A 12,387-nucleotide genomic window follows, 5' to 3' on the forward strand; every position below is an offset into this window, starting at 1 on the left:
CTAGTTACAGAGTGGACAGAAGTGATTTCCCATTCCCTTCTTCGAGGGTGGGGATGGTTCTCAGACTGTGCAGCTTGCCCAAAGCTACACAGGCTGGCTCTTCTCCCAGGAGGTACAACGAGAAATCAAATTCCCAGTCTCTGAATTTGCATCCATTGCTCAATTCCCTGAATGATCCAACCAGCTACCACATGAAGACAGTGGAGTCAAAAAGAAAAACTTGAAAAACATGCCTGTCACATACAGGAAGGAGTGAGGCAGAAAAGGCAGTCTGCACTCCACTCAGAAGGGGGGTGGGCGGGCATGTGAGTGTGGGTGGGTGAGTGGGTGTGGGTATGTACATACACATGAGTGTCTTTAATGATCTCTTTTTTTCAGTTTAGCTTCATAAACCCCTTGTTTATTCAAGAGACTGATGGAAGTTAAGTGGCTGTCATCTCAGACTAAGTAAAAATGTAAACAGGCCCTTCATTAAGAACTGGGATACGGATGTTCATTCAGAACACAACCCATCATCACCATTAGTTGCCTTGGCAGAAGAAGAACTGAATTAAGTGCACAGATTCCAAACAATGCCTCCGAAGGTAGCCTTTCTTTACAAAAGGGAAGCATCTCACTGATTTGGAAAGGACTAGAGAAAGAAAGTCAGGAAATATAAATCTTCCAGGAGCAGGGAAGAGAACTATGAAAGCTGAGATCTTTCCCTGCACAATGTGTCTTATTATTATGGGTCTCTTGGGCAGAATACATGCAATAGAGGTAAGGCTCAGCACTTAGTTCACTAGCTATTCTTCTCTAACTCTGCCATAATCCTATTAAGAACTGTAAGTTTTGTCCAAGATGTTTATGGAGGCAGTTCTTACTCGGATGTAACTGAAGGCTTAAACGACTAGAATTTTTTTTTCCAAATTACTGGGCAGGCTCCAATAATGCCATTCCATCGACAGAGCTGCTTCCACTGGCAGAACAGAAAGGAGGGACTTTCTTACCCTCAAAACCTGCTCTGGAGGACTGAACATCCTTAGAAGCCGTTTTTCAAGTGATGTGGAGGGGCTGCCGTGGGTGGCTACGGGGGCAAGAAAGTCCTGTTGTATACAGTGGGGGCTTGTCTTACGAACGGCCCGAGTTACGAACATTTTGATTTACGAACCGCTCTCATAGGAAAATATTGACTTGACTTACGTACTTAGATTTGAGTTACAAACTGGAAAAAAAACCACGTGGGAGGCAGGGAAAGTGCAAAATGTGAACTTTCAGTTAACTGTTGGCCAGTGAAAAGGGTGCCTGTCTGCTTCCTCACTCCTCCCAGCGTTTAGAGAGTGGATTGGGAGACAGTCTTCAGACTGCCTGGTACTGTCCTGCCTGGACTGTATTTTCCCTGCCTTCCCTGAACCTTTCTTGACCTAAGAAAAAAAAGAAACAAAATATCCCCCTCTAGTGGTTGAAGGCGGAATAGCAGCTTCCCATTAGTTTCTATGGACGGAAAAGAGCAGATACGGATCAAATGGTTTTCAATGCATTCCTATGGGAAATGCAGATTTGACCTGCAAACTTTTTGACTTGAGAACCGCCTTCCAATACGGATTAAGTTCTCAAGTTAAGACCCCACTGTAAGTGTAGGAGTGGGCCAAGGGGAGTTCTGATACTGGCAGACTGCAACTCCTTCCATTCCTCTTCACTGGAGAAGCTGCCAAAGGCTAATGGGAGCTGCCTTTTAACACCACCACAGCCTGGATCATAGAGGAAGCCACACATGTCCGAAAAGGAAGGGAAGCCACAATGACAATCCCAGGTGCACAGGTGGAGAACCTGAGCCTATAATATCCAGAACTTTTTTTACTTACGGTATTCTGATGGAGAAAATGAATAAGAACAGGTGTGGCCTGCACCAACTGATACCATCATGCTTCATGTATTTACTTGAATAGAAATGGTCATGTCCTCAAGGCCCCTCTTCTGCAGCTCCCTCAGTGATCCCCCGAGAAATGGCCAAAAAAGTTGCAGTTTGTTCCCAAAATTGTATGGCAAACTGCTCCCTCTATACAGGAACCTGAATAATGCCACAAGTGAGCCTTTTTGGCAATGGAATTTAAGCAGGAAATTGGCAATTGCCACTCTCTCCACCTGGTGCCTTCCCAGTATGTCTCTTTTTAAAAAAACTGTATTGTTCATGACAGAGGATTAAGTATTTTGTTATTTAAAAGCTTACAGTAAGTATTAATTGTTATTAAAGAAGCTTATGCCTGCAGGACTATTAATCACAATAATATCTGCACTTTTCTGCTGGTGGTTGCATAGCCATATTAAAGTAAGTTTGAACAAATACTTAAATTTATACACTAATATTGTATAGGAAAAGTGTTTTAAATTCTAAAAAAATTATTCATTAAGTATTGAAATACTGTAACCTAATTTCCTTACTAAGTACAGAAATACTGTAGCCTACATTTGAAAAAATAAACACTCCCAAAAGAAATCAACTAATTAACTATTTTGGCTTTTACTCTTTCCATTTCAGCCATGCTCCCTTAGAAGTGCGGTCCCTGGAGCCATCCTTTATTACTGGATTATATGCATACAGGCTGCAGCAGGCAGCCTTTCTCCCTCTTCCCCTCTGCCCAACCTCCCAGGATGGCATTTACCACTGGCAGTTTTAAAATTGGTTGTTGTGGGTTTTTCGGGCTCTTTGGCTGTGTTCTGAACATGGCCAAAGAGCCCGAAAAACCCACAACAACCATTAGATCCTGGCCGTGACAGGCTTCGCGAATACAAGTTTTAAAATTACCAAATATTTGGAGTTGCTACCTGATTAACTGCTTATATTTAGTCCATCAAAATGAACTGATCAGCAACTACACATCAACCTTAACACTTACCTCAATTCCAATTTCGAATCCACCACCGAGGCCAGCTATCCCTATTGCAGATGGCGCCGACCAGCCTGGATACATAAATGGGAACACATTATGACCATGCACTGCACACACTTTGTTGAGAGGTATAGAGCGCAATGTGAAAAGAGGTACCCACCACTTACATTGCTTTTATTGAAAGCTCATTTGCAAATAATCCCATGCCAGTATGCAAGCTAGATTTCCAAAGAAAAACAGCTTTAAAGAAAAATGCATTTTACAAGACTACACACAGTGAAGACATCTGTACAGTCAATCTCATTCCTTTATGGACTGTAAATTGCTGTAAGATTTCTACTTCAAGCATGCTGCAGATTAATATGGGGGTAGCTATTAAAAGTGCAACATACACATTCCATAATGTTTTTAGATATACCTAAAGCCATTAAAACATTACACAACACAGAACAAATAATCTTTCATCATGACAACTAAGTGAACAGTAGATTCATTCAGTAAAACTGAAATATTTTCAGAGCAAATCACGCTGAGTTGTTTGATATTATGGTTTGTTCCTAAATTCACATTTCACAATATTTACTTCGCAAAGTGTTGGCTCATGACAAAGGGAACATTCATCTGTCAACTATCCTTCTAAGAAATTAAGGTCAGCCATTAGAATCTGCCAGCAAAAGATTTTTGTGGCTGTATCAGTAAGACAATTCTGGGTTGTTATTTTTTAAAAAATCCTTTAGATAATATAAATGCTGGAAGGAGGTTATATCAAAGGGCTTTTGTCGGCTAGAATCCAGAAAATGCAGTTAGCTCTGCGCTTAACAATTTTCACTAGTGCTTGCACGGACACAGTTTTACTTTGGTTTAATCCATGCTGGTGATGAAAATAATTGTGATTTGGGGGGGTGGTATAACTGAGCCCTCATAGGATGTTTTAACTTATTCTTATTCCTGTCAATTTGTTTTATAGAGAAACAAGGAACAGAGGCATATGTGAGATGTTGAAAGATGTGACGGGTCTTGAGATTTTATTCTGGGGGACGTATGTGGGGACAATCACAAATATGTAACTGGGAGAGGACAGGTGAGATTTATAAAAAGCTGGCTATTCAGAATATGCAGGACCTATCACAGCTTAAAACTCTGTGTGCACATTTCTGTTTAGATCATACGGAACCTTTTCTGTATGACAGAAAAACAAGTCTTGCTTGTACTGATGATGTTCCTGGGAGGTATTAGGATTACCAAAGCATACACTGGTTGCCATTGCCTTACATGAAAAATGATGAACTTACTTCCATTAGGCAGGCGAGCTACGACAATCCCACTGCCTCCTCGTGCAGTTACCAAAAATCCAGCTTTGATAACAGATAAAACTGCAAGGCCTTTTGCTTTGGCAATTACATGGACTGAAAACAAAGAATCAGACAGTTAAGAACTTTGAAGGTATAAAAACAACAACTGATGGTTTTTCCCTTATTGTAAAAGCAATGATTATGTATAAACAGTAGAAGTGGAAACCAATAAAATTTTTATTTTAACACAGTTTCTTCAGAAACTCACATGATTTTTTTAAGTTTTAAGTTTAAGAATTAATAAGGACATTATTTAGATTCACATTTGTAACTCGAAAACCAAGAATACAAGCCTGACATGTTTAAGAGTATATATGTTAAATTCCTATTAATATTTTTATCCCTGCTTTAAAAATATTATTTCCAACAATAACATGTACAGAAGTGTATTTTTTAGAATTTAAAAATGTCCTCCACAATTGAAAGCATCATTTTTAGGGAGAAAATTTTTAAAGGAAACAGAGAATGCAAATACGTACATGAGTGATGCCAAAGTAAAGGGAGTGACATTCCCTTCAGTGGTGCTTTTGGGTAGAGTTTGATAGTGAAACCCTTCTTCTTCCTTTTTTCCTGAGTATTAAGAATTGCATCAAATAGGAACTACCTACCTTTTCTGGCCGGAGGCCTTCAATAGAACATTGGACAACCATCTGTCAAGATCTGCTTTGACTTGGATTCCTGCCTTAAGCAGGAATCCAATTCAAAGCCAAGTCAAAGGCCATGGAGTCCAACTTGGGCTCGATGGCCTTGGAGGCCTCTTCCAACTCCATGATTCTATAACTCCTCAGGACATAGCAGATGCCATGTTGCACTGTCTTCTTTCGATTACTTTGGTTATTTAGAAACCTACATAGTTATGACTAGTGTGGGCAGACTTCAGAATTGTTAAACTTTGTGTAAATCCCACACAAAATGTGATCATCCCATTAACTCTACCTCATTTCAGTGGTATAATTTGAGAGAAAGGTTCCAAAACTCTTGCAAATCTACTGCAAGTCACAAAGAGACCCATCGATAGATCCAGATCTACTAGCTGTTCACTTCTGCTATCCATTTGCTGCTTCAGCTGTCCCATTTATAGTTTCCTCAAACTACAGTTAATGCTGAGCTCACGCCCATGGTGTCTGAACACCTTCTGCCAGGTTTGGCTGTTCGTCTGATGTGGTCCTCACAGCCCTCACACCTATGGGTGTCAACACCTCGAGAAGCCCAAAAAACACCAACTCAAAACTGGGCCTTCTCAGCTGTGGAACCTTCTTTATGGAACACAACACCCCAGGAGTTATGTCAGGTGCCTTCCCTTCGTGCCTTTAAAAAGCGTCTCAAAACAGAGCTTTTTAGAGCTTTTGGGAAGGTCCTCTGCAATTAACTCGGACAGAGGTGGAAAAAGGAGGGACACAACTCATAATGTGTGATATTTATTCTGCCACTCATCTTGTTACTTTCAATGAGGGAGTTAGTTTATTGTAGTTATTTTTTTAATTTATGTTTTATATACATTTTGCTTTTTCATTTGTGTTGTACCCTATCCAAGAGTAGCAATTTGCTTTACGAGCAGTATATAAATTAAATGAAGAAAGAAAGAAATGGTGTGACAGGACCAATCACAATTTGCTTGATTAATAACCTGAAAGATATGGGGGAAAGGACCCTACAAGCCAATGAAAAGCAGGGGAGTAGGAGGAGAGGTCAAGGCCAAACCTGCAAGCCAAGGTGCATTTCCCAAACTGTAGTTCAAAGAATCAGAACATAACATCAGAACAAGGTTATTGTCATCCTTCAGAAAACATAGTATGTTCTAATTATACCAGCCAAATTTCAGCCCAAACACAGCTTTTTTTAACGCAGACCCTCTGTCCTTCTGGCACCAGTAGAATAGTAGGGTAATTTTGATACCACGTTTTGCATAGAATCTTGCAAGTCTTGATTAAAATTATTTCCTCCTAGCTTCACCAAGCTTTTCTGACTGTCCTGAAATCCCTTGCTGGCAAAATTAAATGAGAAAAATAAGTGGAAAGTGGGGGGAAAGAGAGAGAAAACCAAAATATTGTGGCACATTAAAGGCTAACAGTTCTACAGTATTTCTGTGTGAGCTTCTGCTGATTAAAATCCACTTATCCCTTGGGTGATTTGTATAATAAACAAACAAACAAATAAAATTCTCAATAAAATTGATTTTGGAAAGCAAGCCGAGAAGAAAGAAGCATGCCCTGGGTAGAGGTCTGAGATATTCAGTGTGCATGTCTGTGTGTGGAGGCATTTCACCTTTATAGCACTCAGTCTTCAAAGACAGAATATGCAGTATGTCACCAGTTTAAAGCACACGAGCACAATTTGGACATTTATAATCATAAACAGAGATTAAAAGAGTAGAATTTGAAACAGAAACCAAATAATTAACTTAATTCTAATATTGCATCTTCTGCTCAGCACTGACATTAAAGTTTGCTGAAGTGCTCTAAGATGTAGTTATTAGACTAGAATTTAAACTTGAAGATGAACCAGTATAGTAAGAGATAAAAATTTCTCAGGGTAATTTCTGAAAAGGTCACAGTTTCCAAAAGTAGACAAAACTGAGGCAGTTGTCTGTTTAAAAAAAAAAAACCAAACAAGCAGGAAATGCAGATGAAAATTGTGAAACTCAAGAACTACCAGCTGCTGCTTTGTGATTTTACTTACTACTATAAAAAATATTCTACACTGGTTCACTTTGGATTTTTTTTCCTAGAGAAACTTTGAAAATACCTTATCCCACTAAGGTCTCAGAACCTAAACTCTGTAGATTTGAGATCTGCCAATGGGGAAGTTCGATCTGCAGCTGTACCTTCAAGTTTGCTCATGACATAAGGCAAATGGAATAGGAAATTGATGAGCAGATGTTCCTGAAGCCACCGTTTAATATAATCATCTTGAAAGTATGTTGTGAGTGAGGAAAAGGGACATCTCCTGGGCCAATGATGTTTCCTTGAAGGTGACGCTAGTTGTTCTCATGGAATACCTTGTAGAAATATGAGACCTCAAACTATCGTTAAGTTGCTCTGCCACTAAGTGATCCACTTCATGTTTCACATACAGAATATTTAAACAATCTTTTATGATGAAAATTTTAAAATAAAAGTTAAGAACAGAGCACAAGGGTAGACAAACACACTTTCAACAGCAACAAAAGTGATCCCCTATACTGACCAGGTATGATCTTGTCGGGACCATTTCTAGAAGTTATTTCTGTAAATTCTCTTAAAATCTTAGCTGCCTTTTTTGCTTCTGACTTCAGATTGGAAGGTATAGGGTTATTCACTGGAAGGGAAAAGAGAAATGAACAAGATAAATGGTTATTACAATATTCAACATTTGTTATAAAGGGAGTATAGAACATATGCCTCTTTCTAAAAGCCTATAACTTTGTGTTTTTTTCTGGTTAAAATGATTTCCTATGTAAACTGACAAAGCATATGACAGAGGAAGAAACTGGCTGAGTTTTTAAGTGGAAGCATTTCAGTCCATAACTATCATTCTGACCGTATACTTAACATGAAATGTAAATGAATAGCTAATTTCTCAAATCATTCAGAGATAAGTTAATTCTATTCATTTTCTCCCCCCTCCAATAAAAGGACTCAGAGCAACTTATCAAATGTTTTAAAAACACATCCAATTAAAATACAATAAATTACAATATAAAAATGCAATCAAATATTCTACTTATTAAAACTACAATCAATTTAGAAACACACTGAAGAGGTAAACATAGTTAGACATCCCCCCACTAAAACTCTACCTTGGCAACTAATTATATGCCAAAACTTTATTTGAACAGAAAGGTATTTGCCTGCTAGCGTAAGGACAGCAAAAAGAGAGAGAGAGAGAGAGAGAGAGAGAGAGAGAGAGAGAGAGAGAGAGAGAGAGAGAGAGAGAGAGAGAGAGAGAGAGAGAGAGAGAGAGAGAGAGAGAGAGAGAGACCCACTTCGCCTCCGTGCGCCAAGGGAGCCACTTCTACATCTTGGGAAATGCCACTTCTCTCATGGCCTCATCTGACATGCCTATGAAGATGATGGGACCAAAGAAAGGTCTTCCCTAAAGCACTTAAAATCTGGAAAGGCTCATATTGAATAACTGACGAAAAACTGAAGAAGTTGAATAAATATATAATATGTCACTGTTGTCTTCCATAGCCTTGCTATGGGCTACAGGGGGAAAAAATCACAGTGTTTTATGGTCCTATTAAATAAACTTTCCAAACCTTATAAATCGTAGACACACTGTCACAAGATAAGATTGGAATAAAAAATTGAATTACAGTGCCTGTGGGCCATAAAATCTAACATTACTAACTCAAATGCATATGAAACTTATAGCTTGCGAGATTTATTAAGGCAGCTTGCCTCTATCTAAAGGATAGACAGTTAAGCTGTAACTAAAGAAGTAAAAATGTTAGCGTTCTGTCAGTATCACCAGGCTGGGAAGGCATGTGAACAAAGTAAACATTAGCATAGCTTGGAAAGCAAAATAATTTGTTCTCGGTTTTGCTGACAACATTGGACAGCTCTGAAATAGTTTTTTTTCTACACAATAATAGAACAAAATTTTATTTAAGAATTATGTTTAGGCTAACCATAAAGAGAAAGACCCTCTCACACAATTATACTGTATCCTGTTTGTTCATATAACACCAAGACACACAAGACTTTACTGAGCATGGAAGGATAGATCCTGCCCTATAAACCTTAGAATCTAATATCCGATACAAGGGATAGGGAAACAAGGAAAAAGTGATGGGATAAACACAAGAAGAATGTGTGACTATCCTGTAAGTCGCCATGGTCCCCAACCTTGGGTAGTCCATGTGTTTTTGGACTGCAACTCCCAGAAACCTCAGCCAGCACAGCTGATGGTAAAGGCTTCTGGGAATTGCAGTCCAAGAACACCTGGGTTATTCAAGGTTGGGAAACATTGCTGTAAGACATATTTAAAACAGGTCATGGGCAACTGGAAATTGTAGAAGGCTATATGGAAAGGAAGGATTTGAAGAAAGGGAATTAATGTCACACACAAACAGTCCTACATGTTCATTCTTTCTCTGTATAAAAGGGATACTGTAGATGAAGTAATAACCAGTTACTGCTACTAATGGCTAATCATTCCTCTAGGTCAAGGATGGGCAATACGTTGTGCCCCAGATATTGCTTGACTATAGCTCCCAGATTCCCCTCCGACCTTATTGACTACGTGGACCAGGGCTGATGGGTGCTGGCAATTGACAATATTTGGAGGGTCACAAGTTCCTAATAGCATGTACCTGCTGTAACATGCATTCAGAACAATGTATGTGTGCAGCCTGGTGTCTGTCAAAGCTTACAAAAAAGTGAAGAAAAAGAGCAAGAGGAGGAGGAGAAGAAAGAAGGAAAAACATGCAACTATAATGATTTAGCATAAATAACAAAATATTGGTACAAGGTGTGGTGTAGTCGATTATCAAGAGTATTCAGGCATTTTCCACTCTGTTACATTCACCATGCCTAGAGGAGAGTGCCTTACCCTTGCCACTCTCCTTTTTTACATGTGGAAAGTCTACAGAGGTTCCTTCTCATATGAAATAGCTTGATTTTCCAGGGTGCCTACTCATGTGTAGAGCCTGGAGAGAAGGACAAGCACAAATGTCTCCACTGTAAGCCTGTAACTTCCCACATGTAGAAAGTGAAGACAAAGAGGAGATGCTAGCTGCTCCCCTTTAAGTGTAGCTGATGTATCCATGTAGGGCAGTGGTCCCCAACCTTTTTAGCTCTGCGGACCAGCGGGGAAAGGCGGGGCATCCCCCTGCGCTCATGCACATGTGCACATGCGCGAAGGAGCGGGAGGCACTTGTGTGGGTGCACACATGCTTGTGCACATGCGCAAAGGGGGGTACAGTGCTTGTGCAGGCACGCACTTGCGCGCAGGCGCAAACGGGCTGTGCGGGGGGAGTGCCTGCGGGAGGTGGGATCGGGAAGTCTGTCTCTGTGGCCCGGTCCGGCTCAGGTCACGGACCGGCACCAGGCCATGGACCGGGGTTGGGGACCTCTGATGTAGGGAATGGCTTGGTTCTTCCACTGTTGGATCAATATCCATTATTACTTCAGTCCTTAATATAAGAGATGTTAAAAACAAGATTTTGGTAACAGGAGGTTATGATTGGATCTGCATCTACAAGCTAAAACCAATTTTTTACCTAGGTTATCTCTGTGAAACTGTAAATCTTCTTTAAAAGACTAATGAATACAATGCATAATAAGCTTATGAGCAATTATTGTAACAATCTTAGAGTTACAGAGAACTATTCTGTTGCTAACTGAAAGCAAGACTAAATTGCCCATCATTTCTCAATAATGGTTAGGATCCTGTGGGTGATTTACCTGTGTATACATCAAATTGTGTAATTTAGAGTGGCAAACTGCTATGAAATAACAAGACACACTCCGTCCAGTTCCCAGTGTAGGTTGTCCACCAAGGTGACCAAAACATTCTCTGTCCAATAACCAGGCCTGAAACCAGATTTGAATGGATCTAGATAATTCATCTCATCCCGGAACCCCTGGACGGAAAGCCAAAACCCGCTCCAGCACCTTGCCAAAGGGATATTACTACCCTGTTTCCCCGAAAATAAGACCTAACCTGAAAATAAGCCACAGTATGATTTTTCAGGATGCTCATAATATAAGCCCTACCCCCCAAAAAACCCTAGTTAAGTGAAATCCCGCCCTCCACCCTTGTGCAACAACCAAAAGAAGATGACATGACTGCATTTGAATAAATGTAGATGGTTGTACATTAAAAAAAAATCCCCTGAAAATAATCTCTAATGCATTTTTGGAGCAAAAATTAATACAAGACCCTGTCATATTTTCATGGAATCCAACTTACTGCTTGTTCAGCCAGGTACAGTGAAACTAGCTGGACTTCATTTATCAAGTTACTGAATTGACAAGGTATTACAGTGGTGCCTCGCATAACGAGCGCACCGTATAACGACGAATCCGCATAGCGATCCCTTCTCCGGGATCGCTAATGCGGAGGCATAGCGTCCGTCCCTATGCAAAAAACTTCAATGGGCTTTTATGTTCCGTTTAGCGACGATTTCACATAGCGAGGGTTAATCCGGAACGGATTAACCTCGCTATGCGGGGCACCACTGTATATAGAAGTAAGAGTAAGAAGTCCAAAGAAGTGAGGCCAAAGAAACGGCTTGATGCACGTCCATCTTTTAAAGGATGGTATGGAAAGTACTTTTAGTTATCATTTGAAAGAATTAAATTACAGTATGTCATGAAACATGGAAAATACACTGAGCCATAGAGTTATCCTTCATGTATCTTTGAATGCTCTTCTTTCTGTTCTAGAAGTCAGATGACAGAATGTTAACAACGTATTAACAATAAAACAAGCTTGAGTAAAGTTTCAGCAAACTTTTTTTAAGTCATCAAAATGGTGTGTTGGAAATCTGAACTATAGTATCTGCCTTCACCTTAGAAGACATTCTCATCTAAGTTCAATTGTTTTTCAATTATATTTTTGCAATGTGCTTTAATATAATAGGGATACACATACACACACCATTCAAAAATATAACGTATCAGCTAAAGACGAAAATAATTTAAAAGTACAGTACAGTTTTACGTTTTGTTATAAGAACATTGTATCTCATTCTTCCAGTGAATAACAAACTAATCTTTGAGACACAATCCACTACATTGGTTTTAAAAAAGAGAAACAGACACCCAGCCCTCAAAAATATTATAGCTTTTTAAAGGACAAGAATTTTATTTCAGTGCGAGCTTTCGCGGATCAAAGTTCATTTCCTCAGAAAGTGGACTTTGATCTGCAATTTACAAAAGTTCACACTAAAATAAAATTGTTAGTCTTCAAAGTGCTGAAATATTTCAGTCCCCTCTCCTCTCTTCTTTTGCCAAAACACTGAGGCAGACTAAGGATGTGACTACATTGTCCAGCTGTATCAAAGCAATTTGCCACACTGTAGCTTGGCATACAACTACCTTTACCCTTCTACTGAGATTGCATGATCACATGGCAACTGCAGATGGCTTTAGTGCCAGTGTCCACACTGGTCCCACAATCTAATGCAGTTCAATCCACCCCTTTGATCTTGCCCTCAACCAATCTCTGCTTTTCCT

General features: G+C 39.6%; 1 protein-coding gene across 1 annotated transcript in view; it reads right to left on the reverse strand.

The window, feature by feature from the left end:
* SH3YL1 (SH3 and SYLF domain containing 1) overlaps positions 1-12,387 on the reverse strand; it is a 42,921-nt gene that overhangs the window by 23,655 nt on the left and 6,879 nt on the right. The window contains exons 2-4 of the mRNA XM_020782623.3: positions 7,409-7,519; positions 4,163-4,276; positions 2,877-2,941 (exon numbers count right to left, since the gene is read on the reverse strand). Coding sequence (XP_020638282.1) covers positions 2,877-2,941; positions 4,163-4,276; positions 7,409-7,519 — 290 coding nt within the window. The remainder of the gene's footprint in view (positions 1-2,876; positions 2,942-4,162; positions 4,277-7,408; positions 7,520-12,387) is intronic.

This window comes from Pogona vitticeps, chromosome 1 (genome assembly GCF_051106095.1).
Source record: "Pogona vitticeps strain Pit_001003342236 chromosome 1, PviZW2.1, whole genome shotgun sequence".
Lineage (NCBI taxonomy): Eukaryota > Metazoa > Chordata > Lepidosauria > Squamata > Agamidae > Pogona > Pogona vitticeps.